Source organism: Toxotes jaculatrix, chromosome 4 (genome assembly GCF_017976425.1).
Source record: "Toxotes jaculatrix isolate fToxJac2 chromosome 4, fToxJac2.pri, whole genome shotgun sequence".
NCBI lineage: Eukaryota > Metazoa > Chordata > Actinopteri > Toxotidae > Toxotes > Toxotes jaculatrix.
The window spans coordinates 13452173-13469171 of NC_054397.1; the positions used below are offsets into that span (position 1 = coordinate 13452173).

Genomic DNA, 16999 nt, shown 5'->3' on the forward strand with positions numbered 1-16999 from the left:
AAACACACAACTGAAACCTTGATTAATGAGATACTAAACAGCAGCTCAAAGTCCATGTTTGCTAACCTCAGTGGTTAAAAGTCCCACCTTTGTGCAGTGATTAAGTGATGAAGAAGTAGACCATGCAAGAGGGAGGGAGAGCTTGTTCGCTAAGCCCCACCTGCCTTAGCTACTGCTACACCTGTCAATCTCTCTGTTCTAGCGCTGTAAATAGTGCAGTTTATTTAATTTGATTTGCAGTCATTTCTGAAGACTCTTCATTTCTTTTGGACAGCCACAGATTTTGTCAGCCAGAACGACAAATGATGCTACCATATTTTATCAGCTGTAGCTTGCTAGCATAAACTAATTCTAACACTGAAACTTGTTAGTTGTCTGAAAACTCTGTCTCCTGGACAAGCTCTGTCTGGTGGAGGAGTTTCGTCAATTGAACTGTCAGTTGCAAGTATTTAAGTATTAAGTATTTAAGAGCGCTGATATTATTCAGCTTGACAATTCAGTCTTAAATGCACTACCACAACTAGCAGGCTGTACAGGTCTTTTTCATGATGGACACTTTGACTTGTCATAGGAGAAAAAGAACAGGTGTAACATTGCGCAACCTTACATAAATTCAATGATTGCTCTGCTCCATTTAGGTCGCCAAAGTTCACACACAAATATGATTCATAAAGGTTTATATTGTTCAACAAAGGTGACAGGATTGTAAGTCTCAGTCAAGCACACCCTGTTCACACAGGCACATTCCTGAGACAAGAATTAGTTAAACAAAATAAGTGAAATCACCTGTGTAGGTGCACCCCGGACATGTAAGGGCCATTACCAGCGAGAACTTTCACAATGGTATTCTGGCAAGGCCTTTTAATGGTAATAGTCATACCTTCACTTTTCCTCCTGCTGTTACATGTCCTAATGTCTACGGGAATGGTTTGATTATTTCTTTACACAGTAAACATTTTCATTGTTCTGTATAATCTATCAGTATAAATTCACATTTATGTTCTCTCTTTTTCTCTTGTTGCAGTTAATGGAACATCAACATTTTGTCAAAAAAAAAGGAAAAAAAAATCCCATCAGCAAATCTAGTAGGGCAGTCAACTAGCCAACCCATGACTGCTCTCTGACCTTTGACCCTTCTATAAGGACATGACATCGCACAGGACACAAGTATTAATACATTTTACTGTTATGGCATTTTATTAATGGACATCATTCGAAACCACCATTGGGTGGCTGCACACCGTATTTGGACAGTATGAAACAAGCATATTGACATTTTTTGTTTGTTTTTTAAGATGTTTTGGTATGCATTTTAAATATAAAATAGAGATGTTTAAAAATCTACTACTGTAACCTCTCCCAAAAATTAGTTCTGTATTTTTATGTGTATTTATGTGTGTGCAATACAAAAACATTTGGAAGTTCAGAATGTTAAAATTGAGCTTGCTTTAGTTCTGGTGATGTATATACATTGTGATTGTTGATAAAAACAAAAACAAACATTGAAATTGCTATTCTTGCTATCAGAGAAATTAAGAGTTTACGTAAAATCCAGTTTATGAGCTACATTTATGTTTGCTATGAGCTAAGTCATACTGTTTGAATTGTCCAATTTCAATCTATAATACTAATTTAAATGTAAAGAAAAGCAGAGCAGCTTACACTTTGCATTGAGGTATGTTTGCCTTTATATCAGTGAAATAAGAAATAAGAGAATGTAGCATACATGTAATATATGAAAATTCAAGACTATTGTGTAGTGCATGGGGTGCGGGTGGGAGGGGTATCGTGAGTAAGATCATATGAAACTATAATATCTTCTGTTTGATTTGTGAATCACTGACTTGTTTGTTTGCATTTGTTAATGTTGTGCATCAGTCCTGTCCCAAACGTTTCTAATGTCCTCCAATATCATGGAACTGCTGTAAAAACAATAACACAGTTATGGTTGACATCCAGCATAAATATCAAAACCTCATATCTAAGACGAGGAAAAACAAACTCCTGGTTGCAGAAGCACCCCTTACATTTTGTATAAAAATGAGAACAAGCTCATTTTTCATAATGTTTGTACTTGTATTGTATGACTGTATGTAGGGTTTCTGTTGTCATTTTATTCTTGTCATTTCCAGTGTGATACTTTGCCAGTTGCACAGGGAAGGTGGAGATGATGAAGATTGAGCAAAGGCACTAATGTCTCTACCTTCAGTCAGTTGAAGTGTCAGCCTGGTGGTTGGGCCAATAAGTCTGGAAGCGTTGTGCAAAGCATTGGATTGCAGTCATACAAGTGTTTGGTGAGAGGATAGTGAAGGAGAGGAGTCAATCAAGCTGGACTGTAATAAATGTTGGGATGTCTTCCTTGATGATCAGTGCTTCTACTACTCAGTGGTCTCCTTACCACTGCAGGACAACGCCAGTGTCTTTGTCATCCTTACTGTTTGCTCTTTTCAATTGGTTTGTCTCTTCTTTTTTAAGGGGAAAATATGATTAAAATTTCTTTTGACTAAACGTATGATGTCAGTGCAATGCACCACTCCTTGTATGGTGTGTACCTGTTGCCAGCACGGCAATGGATGGCTTAACATGTTTAAGAAATAAATCAGCTAAAAGGTGTGATAATTAATTTCTTGTGTTGTTGGTTGATTGGGAATGGAGATGAGCTCCTGTTGTGTGTTTTTTATTATTTGAAACATTTCTTTGCGATCTATGCTCTGTACTAATACACTCTTTGGATATACATGCATGATATATTAGTCCCAAAAGAATGTATAGGTCATTTGCTCTCATACAAATGAGACTTAAACCACTTTAAGTTTCATTAAATAATTGTAAACCACCACTTGGACTGCCAAGTGGAGTGAAATGGGCAGTTTGCAATTTCAGTAACCTATTTTTGTGTATTCGACAGATACTTACAATAATTATGATCTCAAGGACAGGGACTGGACAGTCACATCTCAGTTGATGCTCTTTCACTTTATTTCCTGACTTAATGGCCACATCTTGATTGATAGTGTATGACCTATAGCATGTAGAATACGCTTATCTGTTACAACAGTAAACGTAATAACAACTCTATTGACAACTACACCTTCACCGCACACCAAGTGTTTTAGAACAGTGAAAAGAATTGGTTTCCACTTCCCTTGGGTCCAGAATCTTAAATGAGCGGGCCAAGATGATAACCCTTATGGTAGATTTCTTAACCTGTTCCTGATAGAATGTTTAAGAGACACTTTTAGCATCACAGAACCGTCTTCGACCCTATTTAAATTTAGTTCCCAGACCTGAATTATTAAAAGTTTGTGCATTAAGGTAGAAGAGGGCAAATCTGAATTTCATAAATGGCCAAAGATTTTTTTTTGTTTTGGGTGTGAGCATTTAGATATAATTATTTTGTATTTAAAGTCAGGTCAGATGTAGGATGCAAACCTAGAGGAGGACATTAATCCTGTAATTACAACTCAAATAAATATGGATTGTCATATATTGGGACGTTATTTATGACATTTTAAGGCCTTACTAAAGTATGACTTTTAATGGCATATTTTGACGTCATACTATACTATGACATTTTTTATGACATTTTGAGGCCTTACTAAAGTATGACTTTTTTGACATATTTTGACGTCATCCTGTCGTATGACATTTTTTATGACATTTAGGAGGCCTTACTAAAGTATGACTTTTTTTGACCGATTTTGACGCCTTACTATACTATGACCATTTTTATGACATTTTGAGTCCGTTCTGAAGTATGACTTTTATTGGCCGATTTTGACGCCTTACTATACTATGACCATTATTATGACATTTTGAGGTCAAAAAATTTTTTGACTTTTTTTTGGCTGATTTTGACGCCTTACTATACTGACGTTTTTTATGACATTTTGAGGTCAAAAAATTTTTTGACTTTTTTTGACGCCTTACTATACTATGACGTTTTTTTATGACATTTTGAGGTCAAAAAAAATTTTGACATTTTTTGGCCAATTTTGACGCCTTACTATACTATGACTTTTTTTGGCCGATTTTGACGCCTTACTATACTATGACGTTTTTTATGACATTTTGAGGTCAAAAAAATTTTTGACTTTTTTTGGCCGATTTTGACGCCTTACTATACTATGACGTTTTTTGTGACATTTTGAGGTCAAAAATTTTTTTCACTTTTTTTGGCCGACTTTGACGCCTTACTATACTATGACGTTTTTTATGACATTTTGAGGTCAAATAAAAATTTGACTTTTTTTGACATTGTTTGACGCCTTACTATACTATGACGTTTTTTATGACATTTTGAGGTAAAAAAAATTTTTGACTTTTTTTGGCCGATTTTGACGCCTTACTATACTACGACGTTTTTTATGACATTTTGAGGTCAGAAAAAAATTTGACTTTTTTTGACATTTTTTGACGCCTTACTATACTATGACGTTTTTTATGACATTTTGAGGTCAAAAAAATTTTGACTTTATTTGACATTTTTTGACGCCTTACTATACTATGACGTTTTTTATGACATTTTGAGGTCAAAAAATTTTTTGACTTTTTTTGACATTTTTTGACGCCTTACTATACTATGACGGTTTTTATGACATTTTGAGGTCAAAAAAAAATGTGACTTTTTTTGGCCGATTTTGACGCCTTACTATACTATGACGTTTTTTATGACATTTTGAGGTAAAAAAAAATTTGACTTTTTTTGAAATTTTTTGATGCCTTACTATACTATGACGTTTTCTATGACATTCTGAGGTCAAAAATTTTTTTGACTTTTTTTGACGCCTTACTATACTATGACGTTTTTTATGACATTTTGAGGTCAAAAAAAATTTTGACTTTTTTTGACATTTTTTGACGCCTTACTATACTATGACGTTTTTTATGACATTTTGAGGTCAAAAAAATTTTTGACTTTTTTTGGCAGATTTTGACGCCTTACTATACTATGACGTTTTTTATGACATTTTGAGGTCAAAAAAAATTTTGACTTTTTTTGACATTTTTTGACGCCTTACTATACTATGACGTTTTTTATGACATTTTGAAATCAAAAAAAATTTTTACTTTTTATGACATTTCTTGACGCCTTACTATACTATGACGTTTTTTGTGACATTTTGAGGTCAAAATTTTTTTTCACTTTTTTTGGCCGACTTTGACGTCTTACTATACTATGAAGTTTTTTATGACATTTTGAGGTCAAAAAAAAATTTGACTTTTTTTGACATTTTTTGACGCCTTACTATACTATGACGTTTTTTATGACAATTTGAGGTCAAAAAAAATTTGACTTTATTTGACATTTTTTGACGCCTTACTATACTATGACGTTTTTTATGACATTTTGAGGTCAAAAAAAATTTGGACTTTTTTTGGCCGATTTTGACGCCTTACCATACTATGACGTTTTTTATGACATTTTGAGGTAAAAAAAATTTTTGACTTTTTTTGACATTTTTTAATGCCTTACTATACTACGACGTTTTTTATGACATTCTTAGGTCAAAAAATTTTTTGACTTTTTTTGACGCCTCACTATACTATGACGTTTTTTATGACATTTTGAGGTCAAAAAAAATTTTGACTTTTTTTGGCCGATTTTGACGCCTTACTAGACTGACGTTTTTTATGACATTTTGTAGTCAAAATTTTTTTTGACTTTTTTTGTCCGATGTTGACGCCTTACTATACTATGACGTTTTTTATGACAATTTGAGGTCAAAAAAATTTTTGGCTTTTTTTGACATTTTTTGATGCCTTACTATACTATGACGTTTTTTATGACATTTTGAGGTCAAAAAAATTTTTGACTTTTTTTAGCCGATTTTGACGCCTGACTATACTATGACGTTTTTTATGACATTTTGAGGTCAAAAAAATTTTTGACTTTTTTTAGCCGATTTTGACGCCTGACCATACTATGATGTTTTTTATGACATTTTGAGGTCAAAAAAATTTTTGACTTTTTTTGACATTTTTTGACGCCTTACTATACTATGACGTTTTTTATGACATTTTGAGGTCAAAAAAAATTTTGACTTTTTTTGGCCGATTTTGACGCCTTACTATACTATGACGTTTTTTATGACATTTTGAGGTCAAAAAAAATTTTGACTTTTTTTGGCCGATTTTGACGCCTTACCATACTATGACGTTTTTTATGACATTTTGAGGTAAAAAAATTTTTTGACTTTTTTTGACATTTTTTAATGCCTTACTATACTACGACGTTTTTTATGACATTCTTAGGTCAAAAATTTTTTTGACTTTTTTTGACATTTTTTAAAGCCTTACCATACTATGACGTTTTTTATGACAATTTGAGGTCAAAAAATTTTTTGACTTTTTTTGACATTTTTTGACGCCTTACTATACTATGACGTTTTTTATGACATTTTGAGGTCAAAAAAATTTTGACTTTATTTGACATTTTTTGACGCCTTACTATACTATGACGTTTTTCTATGAAATTTTGAGGTCAAAAAAAATTTTGACTTTTTTTGGCCGATTTTGACGCCTTACTAGACTATGACGTTTTTTATGACATTTTGAAGTCAAAATTTTTTTTGACTTTTTTTGTCCGATTTTGACGCCTTACTATACTATGACGTTTTTTATGACAATTTGAGGTCAAAAAAAATTTTGACTTTTTTTGACATTTTTTGACGCCTTACTATACTATGACGTTTTTTATGACATTTTGAGGTCAAAAAATTTTTTGACTTTTTTTGATGCCTTACTATACTATGACGTTTTTTATGACATTTTGAGGTCAAAAAAAATTTGGACTTTTTTTGGCCGATTTTGACGCCTTACTATACTATGACGTTTTTTGTGACATTTTGAGGTCAAAATTTTTTTTGACTTTTTTTGGCCCACTTTGACGCCTTACTATGCTATGACGTTTTTTATGACATTTTGAGGTCAAAAAATTTTTTGACTTTTTTTGGCCGATTTTGACGCCTTACTATACTATGACGTTTTTTATGACATTTTGAGGTCAAAAAAAATTTTGACTTTTTTTGGCCGATTTTGACGCCTTACTATACTATGACGTTTTTTATGACATTTTGAGGTCAAAAAAAAATTTGACTTTTTTTGACATTTTTTGACGCCTTACTATACTATGACGTTTTTTATGACATTTTGAGGTCAAAAAAAATTTGACTTTTTTTGGCCGATTTTGACGCCTTACTATACTATGACGTTTTTTTATGACATTTTGAGGTCAAAAAAAATTTTGAGTTTTTTTGACATTTTTTGACGCCTTACTATACTATGACGTTTTTTATGACATTTTGAGGTCAAAAAAATTTTTGACTTTTTTTGGCCGATTTTGACGCCTTACTATACTATGACGTTTTTTATGACATTTTGAGGTCAAAAAAAATTTTGACTTTTTTTGGCCGATTTTGACGCCTGACCATGCTATGACGTTTTTTATGACATTTTGAGGTAAAAAAAAAATTTGACTTTTTTTGACATTTTTTGACGCCTTACTATACTATGATGTTTTTTATGACATTTTGAGGTCAAAAAAAATTTTGACTTTTTTTGACATTTTTTGACGCCTTACTATACTATGACGTTTTTTATGACATTTTGAGGTAAAAAAAAAATTTGACTTTTTTTGACATTTTTTGACGCCTTACTATACTATGACGTTTTTTATGACATTTTGAGGTCAAAAAAAAATTTGACTTTTTTTGACATTTTTTGACGCCTTACTATACTATGACGTTTTTTATGACATTTTGAGGTCAAAAAAAATTTGACTTTTTTTGGCCGATTTTGACGCCTTACTATACTATGACGTTTTTTTATGACATTTTGAGGTCAAAAAAAATTTTGAGTTTTTTTGACATTTTTTGACGCCTTACTATACTATGACGTTTTTTATGACATTTTGAGGTCAAAAAAATTTTTGACTTTTTTTGGCCGATTTTGACGCCTTACTATACTATGACGTTTTTTATGACATTTTGAGGTCAAAAAAAATTTTGACTTTTTTTGGCCGATTTTGACGCCTGACCATGCTATGACGTTTTTTATGACATTTTGAGGTAAAAAAAAAATTTGACTTTTTTTGACATTTTTTGACGCCTTACTATACTATGATGTTTTTTATGACATTTTGAGGTCAAAAAAAATTTTGACTTTTTTTGACATTTTTTGACGCCTTACTATACTATGACGTTTTTTATGACATTTTGAGGTAAAAAAAAAATTTGACTTTTTTTGACATTTTTTGACGCCTTACTATACTATGACGTTTTTTATGACATTTTGAGGTCAAAAAAAAATTTGACTTTTTTTGACATTTTTTGACGCCTTACTATACTATGACGTTTTTTATGACATTTTGAGGTCAAAAAAAATTTGACTTTTTTTGGCCGATTTTGACGCCTTACTATACTATGACGTTTTTTATGACATTTTGAGGTCAAAAAAAATTTTGACTTTTTTTGGCCGATTTTGACGCCTTACTATACTATGACGTTTTTTATGACATTTTGAGGTCAAAAATTTTTTGACTTTTTTTGGCCGATTTTGACGCCTTACTATACTATGACGTTTTTTATGACATTTTGAGGTCAAAAAAAATTTTGACTTTTTTTGGCCGATTTTGACGCCTTACTATACTATGACGTTTTTTATGACATTTTGAGGTCAAAAAAAAATTTGACTTTTTTTGACATTTTTTGACGCCTTACTATACTATGACGTTTTTTATGACATTTTGAGGTCAAAAAAAAATTTGACTTTTTTTGGCCGATTTTGACGCCTTACTATACTATGACGTTTTTTATGACATTTTGAGGTCAAAAAAAATTTGGACTTTTTTTGGCCGATTTTGACGCCTTACTATACTATGACGTTTTTTATGACATTTTGAGGTCAAAAAAATTTTTGACTTTTTTTGACATTTTTTGACGCCTTACTATACTATGACGTTTTTTATGACATTTTGAGGTCAAAAAAATTTTGACTTTTTTTGGCCGATTTTGACGCCTTACTATACTATGACGTTTTTTATGACATTTTGAGGTCAAAAAAAATTTTGACTTTTTTTGGCCGATTTTGACGCCTTACTATACTATGACGTTTTTTATGACATTTTGAGGTCAAAAAAAAATTTTTTTTTTTTTGGCCGATTTTGACGCCTTACTATACTATGACGTTTTTTATGACATTTTGAGGTCAAAAAAAATTTTGACTTTTTTTAACATTTTTTGACGCCTTACTATACTATGACGCTTTTTTATGACATTTTGAGGTCAAAAAAAATTTTGACTTTTATTGGCCGATTTTGACGCCTGACCATACTATGACGTTTTTTATGACATTTTGAGGTCAAAAAAAAATTTGACTTTTTTTGGCCGATTTTGACGCCTTACTATACTATGACGTTTTTTATGACATTTTGAGGTCAAAAAAATTTTTGAGTTTTTTTGACATTTTTTGACGCCTTACTATACTATGACGTTTTTTATGACATTTTGAGGTCAAAAAAAAATTTGACTTTTTTTGACATATTTTGACGCCTTACTATACTATGACGTTTTTTATGACATTTTGAGGTCAAAAAAAATTTTGACTTTTTTTGGCCGATTTTGACGCCTTACTATACTATGACGTTTTTTATGACATTTTGAGGTCAAAAAAAAATTTGACTTTTTTTGACATTTTTTGATGCCTTACTATACTATGACGTTTTTTATGACATTTTGAGGTCAAAAAAAATTTTGACTTTTTTTGGCCGATTTTGACGCCTTACTATACTATGACGTTTTTTATGACATTTTGAGGTCAAAAAAAATTTTGACTTTTTTTGGCCGATTTTGACGCCTTACTATACTATGACGTTTTTTATGACATTTTGAGGTCAAAAAAAAATTTGACTTTTTTTGGCCGATTTTGACGCCTTACTATACTATGACGTTTTTTATGACATTTTGAGGTCAAAAAAAATTTTGACTTTTTTTGGCCGATTTTGACGCCTGACCATACTATGACGTTTTTTATGACATTTTGAGGTAAAAAAAAAATTTGACTTTTTTTGACATTTTTTGACGCCTTACTATACTATGATGTTTTTTATGACATTTTGAGGTCAAAAAAAATTTTGACTTTTTTTGACATTTTTTGACGCCTTACTATACTATGACGTTTTTTATGACATTTTGAGGTCAAAAAAAATTTTGACTTTTTTTGACATTTTTTGACGCCTTACTATACTATGACGTTTTTTATGACATTTTGAGGTAAAAAAAAATTTTGACTTTTTTTGGCCGATTTTGACGCCTTACTATACTACGACGTTTTTTATGACATTTTGAGGTCAGAAAAAAATTTGACTTTTTTTGACATTTTTTGACGCCTTACTATACTATGACGTTTTTTATGACATTTTGAGGTCAAAAAAATTTTGACTTTATTTGACATTTTTTGACGCCTTACTATACTATGACGTTTTTTATGACATTTTGAGGTCAAAAAATTTTTTGACTTTTTTTGACATTTTTTGACGCCTTACTATACTATGACGGTTTTTATGACATTTTGAGGTAAAAAAAAAAATGTGACTTTTTTTGGCCGATTTTGACGCCTTACTATACTATGACGTTTTTTATGACATTTTGAGGTCAAAAAAAATTTTGACTTTTTTTGACATTTTTTGACGCCTTACTATACTATGATGTTTTTTATGACATTTTGAGGTCAAAAAAAATTTTGACTTTTTTTGACATTTTTTGACGCCTTACTATACTATGACGTTTTTTATGACATTTTGAGGTCAAAAAAAATTTTGACTTTTTTTGACATTTTTTGACGCCTTACTATACTATGACGTTTTTTATGACATTTTGAGGTAAAAAAAATTTTTGACTTTTTTTGGCCGATTTTGACGCCTTACTATACTACGACGTTTTTTATGACATTTTGAGGTCAGAAAAAAATTTGACTTTTTTTGACATTTTTTGACGCCTTACTATACTATGACGTTTTTTATGACATTTTGAGGTCAAAAAAATTTTGACTTTATTTGACATTTTTTGACGCCTTACTATACTATGACGTTTTTTATGACATTTTGAGGTCAAAAAATTTTTGACTTTTTTTGGCCGATTTTGACGCCTGACCATACTATGACGTTTTTTATGACATTTTGAGGTAAAAAAAAAATTTGACTTTTTTTGACATTTTTTGACGCCTTACTATACTATGACGGTTTTTATGACATTTTGAGGTCAAAAAAAAAATGTGACTTTTTTTGGCCGATTTTGACGCCTTACTATACTATGACGTTTTTTATGACATTTTGAGGTCAAAAAAAATTTTGACTTTTTTTGACATTTTTTAATGCCTTACTATACTACGACGTTTTTTATGACATTCTTAGGTCAAAAAATTTTTTGACTTTTTTTGACGCCTCACTATACTATGACGTTTTTTATGACATTTTGAGGTCAAAAAAAAATTTGACTTTTATTGGCCGATTTTGACGCCTGACCATACTATGACGTTTTTTATGACATTTTGAGGTCAAAAAAAAATTTGACTTTTTTTGGCCGATTTTGACGCCTTACTATACTATGACGTTTTTTATGACATTTTGAGGTCAAAAAAATTTTTGAGTTTTTTTGACATTTTTTGACGCCTTACTATACTATGACGTTTTTTATGACATTTTGAGGTCAAAAAAAAATTTGACTTTTTTTGACATTTTTTGACGCCTTACTATACTATGACGTTTTTTATGACATTTTGAGGTCAAAAAAAAATTTGACTTTTTTTGACATTTTTTGACGCCTTACTATACTATGACGTTTTTTATGACATTTTGAGGTCAAAAAAAAATTTGACTTTTTTTGACATTTTTTCACGCCTTACTATACTAGGACGTTTTTTATGACATTTTGAGGTCAAAAAAAAATTTGACTTTTTTTGGCCGATTTTGACGCCTTACTATACTATGACGTTTTTTATGACATTTTGAGGTCAAAAAAAATTTTGACTTTTTTTGGCCGATTTTGACGCCTTACTATACTATGACGTTTTTTATGACATTTTGAGGTCAAAAAAATTTTTGACTTTTTTTGACTTTTTTTGACATTTTTTGACGCCTTACTATACTATGACGTTTTTTATGACATTTTGAGGTCAAAAAAAATTTTGACTTTTTTTGACATTTTTTGACGCCTTACTATACTATGACGTTTTTTATGACATTTTGAGGTCAAAAAAAAATTTGACTTTTTTTGACATTTTTTGACGCCTTACTATACTATGACGTTTTTTATGACATTTTGAGGTCAAAAAAAAATTTGACTTTTATTGGCCGATTTTGACGCCTGACCATACTATGACGTTTTTTATGACATTTTGAGGTCAAAAAAAAATTTGACTTTTTTTGGCCGATTTTGACGCCTTACTATACTATGACGTTTTTTATGACATTTTGAGGTCAAAAAAATTTTTGAGTTTTTTTGACATTTTTTGACGCCTTACTATACTATGACGTTTTTTATGACATTTTGAGGTCAAAAAAAAATTTGACTTTTTTTGACATTTTTTGACGCCTTACTATACTATGACGTTTTTTATGACATTTTGAGGTCAAAAAAAAATTTGACTTTTTTTGACATTTTTTGACGCCTTACTATACTATGACGTTTTTTATGACATTTTGAGGTCAAAAAAAATTTGACTTTTTTTGGCCGATTTTGACGCCTTACTATACTATGACGTTTTTTATGACATTTTGAGGTCAAAAAAAAATTTGACTTTTTTTGGCCGATTTTGACGCCTTACTATACTATGACGTTTTTTATGACATTTTGAGGTCAAAAAATTTTTTGACTTTTTTTGGCCGATTTTGACGCCTTACTATACTATGACGTTTTTTATGACATTTTGAGGTCAAAAAAAATTTTGACTTTTTTTGGCCGATTTTGACGCCTTACTATACTATGACGTTTTTTATGACATTTTGAGGTCAAAAAAAAATTTGACTTTTTTTGACATTTTTTGATGCCTTACTATACTATGACGTTTTTTATGACATTTTGAGGTAAAAAAAAATTTGACTTTTTTTGGCCGATTTTGACGCCTTACTATACTATGACGTTTTTTATGACATTTTGAGGTCAAAAATTTTTTTGACTTTTTTTGGCCGATTTTGACGCCTTACTATACTATGACGTTTTTTATGACATTTTGAGGTCAAAAAAAATTTTGACTTTTTTTGACATTTTTTGACGCCTTACTATACTATGACGTTTTTTATGACATTTTGAGGTCAAAAAAAATTTTGACTTTTTTTGGCCGATTTTGACGCCTTACTATACTATGACGTTTTTTATGACATTTTGAGGTCAAAAAAAATTTTGAGTTTTTTTGACATTTTTTGACGCCTTACTATACTATGACGTTTTTTATGACATTTTGAGGTCAAAAAAAATTTTGACTTTTTTTGGCCGATTTTGACGCCTTACTATACTATGACGTTTTTTATGACATTTTGAGGTCAAAAAAAAATTTGACTTTTTTTGACATTTTTTGATGCCTTACTATACTATGACGTTTTTTATGACATTTTGAGGTCAAAAAAAAATTTGACTTTTTTTGGCCGATTTTGACGCCTTACTATACTATGACGTTTTTTATGACATTTTGAGGTCAAAAAAAAATTTTTTTTTTTTTGGCCGATTTTGACGCCTTACTATACTATGACGTTTTTTATGACATTTTGAGGTCAAAAAAAATTTTGACTTTTTTTAACATTTTTTGACGCCTTACTATACTATGACGCTTTTTTATGACATTTTGAGGTCAAAAAAAATTTTGACTTTTTTTGACATTTTTTGACGCCTTACTATACTATGACGTTTTTTATGACATTTTGAGGTCAAAAATTTTTTTCACTTTTTTTGGCCGATTTTGACGCCTTACTATACTATGACGTTTTTTTATGACATTTTGAGGTCAAAAAAAATTTTGACTTTTTTTGACATTTTTTGACGCCTTACTATACTATGACGTTTTTTATGACATTTTGAGGTAAAAAAAAATGTGACTTTTTTTGGCCGATTTTGACGCCTTACTATACTATGACGTTTTTTATGACATTTTGAGGTCAAAAAAAAATTTGACTTTTTTTGGCCGATTTTGACGCCTTACTATACTATGACGTTTTTTATGACATTTTGAGGTCAAAAAATTTTTTGACTTTTTTTGGCCGATTTTGACGCCTTACTATACTATGACGTTTTTTATGACATTTTGAGGTCAAAAAAAATTTTGACTTTTTTTGGCCGATTTTGACGCCTTACTATACTATGACGTTTTTTATGACATTTTGAGGTCAAAAAAAAATTTGACTTTTTTTGACATTTTTTGACGCCTTACTATACTATGACGTTTTTTATGACATTTTGAGGTAAAAAAAAATTTGACTTTTTTTGGCCGATTTTGACGCCTTACTATACTATGACGTTTTTTATGACATTTTGAGGTCAAAAAAAAATTTGACTTTTTTTGGCCGATTTTGACGCCTTACTATACTATGACGTTTTTTATGACATTTTGAGGTCAAAAAATTTTTTGACTTTTTTTGGCCGATTTTGACGCCTTACTATACTATGACGTTTTTTATGACATTTTGAGGTCAAAAAAAATTTTGACTTTTTTTGGCCGATTTTGACGCCTTACTATACTATGACGTTTTTTATGACATTTTGAGGTCAAAAAAAAAATTGACTTTTTTTGACATTTTTTGATGCCTTACTATACTATGACGTTTTTTATGACATTTTAAGGTCAAAAAAAAATTTGACTTTTTTTGGCCGATTTTGACGCCTTACTATACTATGACGTTTTTTATGACATTTTGAGGTCAAAAAAAAATTTTTTTTTTTTTGGCCGATTTTGACGCCTTACTATACTATGACGTTTTTTATGACATTTTGAGGTCAAAAAAAATTTTGACTTTTTTTGGCCGATTTTGACGCCTTACTATACTATGACGTTTTTTATGACATTTTGAGGTCAAAAAAAATTTTGACTTTTTTTGGCCGATTTTGACGCCTTACTATACTATGACGTTTTTTATGACATTTTGAGGTCAAAAAAATTTTTGACTTTTTTTGACATTTTTTGACGCCTTACTATACTATGACGTTTTTTATGACATTTTGAGGTCAAAAATTTTTTTGACTTTTTTTGACATTTTTTGACGCCTTACTATACTATGACGTTTTTTATGACATTTTGAGGTCAAAAAAAAATTTTTCTTTTTTTGGCCGATTTTGACGCCTTACTATACTATGACGTTTTTTATGACATTTTGAGGTCAAAAAAAAATTTTTCTTTTTTTGGCCGATTTTGACGCCTTACTATACTATGACGTTTTTTATGACATTTTGAGGTCAAAAAAAATTTTGACTTTTTTTAACATTTTTTGACGCCTTACTATACTATGACGCTTTTTTATGACATTTTGAGGTCAAAAAAATTTTTGACTTTTTTTGACATTTTTTGACGCCTTACTATACTATGACGTTTTTTATGACATTTTGAGGTCAAAAAAATTTTTGACTTTTTTTGACATTTTTTGACGCCTTACTATACTATGACGTTTTTTATGACATTTTGAGGTCAAAAAAAAATTTGACTTTTTTTCTGCTGATTTTGACGCCTTACTATACTATGACGTTTTTTATGACATTTTGAGGTCAAAAAAAAATTTGACTTTTTTTGACATTTTTTGACGCCTTACTATACTATGACGTTTTTTATGACATTTTGAGGTCAAAAAAAATTTTGACTTTTTTTGACATTTTTTGACGCCTTACTATACTATGACGCTTTTTTATGACATTTTGAGGTCAAAAAAAATTTTGACTTTTTTTGACATTTTTTGACGCCTTACTATACTATGACGTTTTTTATGACATTTTGAGGTCAAAAAAAATTTTGACTTTTTTTGGCCGATTTTGACGCCTTACTATACTATGACGTTTTTTATGACATTTTGAGGTCAAAAAAAAATTTTTTTTTTTTTGGCCGATTTTGACGCCTTACTATACTATGACGTTTTTTATGACATTTTGAGGTCAAAAAAAATTTTGACTTTTTTTTAACATTTTTTGACGCCTTACTATACTATGACGCTTTTTTATGACATTTTGAGGTCAAAAAAAATTTTGACTTTTTTTGACATTTTTTGACGCCTTACTATACTATGACGTTTTTTATGACATTTTGAGGTCAAAAAAAATTTTGACTTTTTTTGACATTTTTTGACGCCTTACTATACTATGACGTTTTTTATGACATTTTGAGGTCAAAAATTTTTTTCACTTTTTTTGGCCGATTTTGACGCCTTACTATACTATGACGTTTTTTTATGACATTTTGAGGTCAAAAAAAAATTTGACTTTTTTTGACATTTTTTGACGCCTTACTATACTATGACGTTTTTTATGACATTTTGAGGTAAAAAAAAATTTGACTTTTTTTGGCCGATTTTGACGCCTTACTATACTATGACGTTTTTTATGACATTTTGAGGTCAAAAAAAAATTTGACTTTTTTTGGCCGATTTTGACGCCTTACTATACTATGACGTTTTTTATGACATTTTGAGGTCAAAAAATTTTTTGACTTTTTTTGGCCGATTTTGACGCCTTACTATACTATGACGTTTTTTATGACATTTTGAGGTCAAAAAAAATTTTGACTTTTTTTGGCCGATTTTGACGCCTTACTATACTATGACGTTTTTTATGACATTTTGAGGTCAAAAAAATTTTTGACTTTTTTTGACATTTTTTGACGCCTTACTATACTATGACGTTTTTTATGACATTTTGAGGTCAAAAAAAATTTTGACTTTTTTTGACATTTTTTGACGCCTTACTATACTATGACGTTTTTTATGACATTTTGAGGTCAAAAAAATTTTTGAGTTTTTTTGACATTTTTTGAC

The 16999-nt window shown here is 30.1% G+C and overlaps 1 protein-coding gene across 5 annotated transcripts in view; it reads left to right on the forward strand.

Annotated features, from left to right (window-relative positions):
- The window catches only part of camk2d2 (calcium/calmodulin-dependent protein kinase (CaM kinase) II delta 2), a 33692-nt gene extending 31080 nt beyond the window's left edge, over positions 1 to 2612 (forward strand). For all 5 annotated transcript variants that reach the window (XM_041035676.1, XM_041035677.1, XM_041035678.1 and 2 more), the window contains one exon: positions 1025 to 2612. Coding sequence is in view for 1 of the 5 variants with exons in the window: in XM_041035677.1 (XP_040891611.1) it covers positions 1025 to 1028 (4 nt within the window). In the remaining 4 variants the exon portion in view is untranslated. The remainder of the gene's footprint in view (positions 1 to 1024) is intronic.
- The last annotated feature ends 14387 nt before the right edge of the window (positions 2613 to 16999 follow it).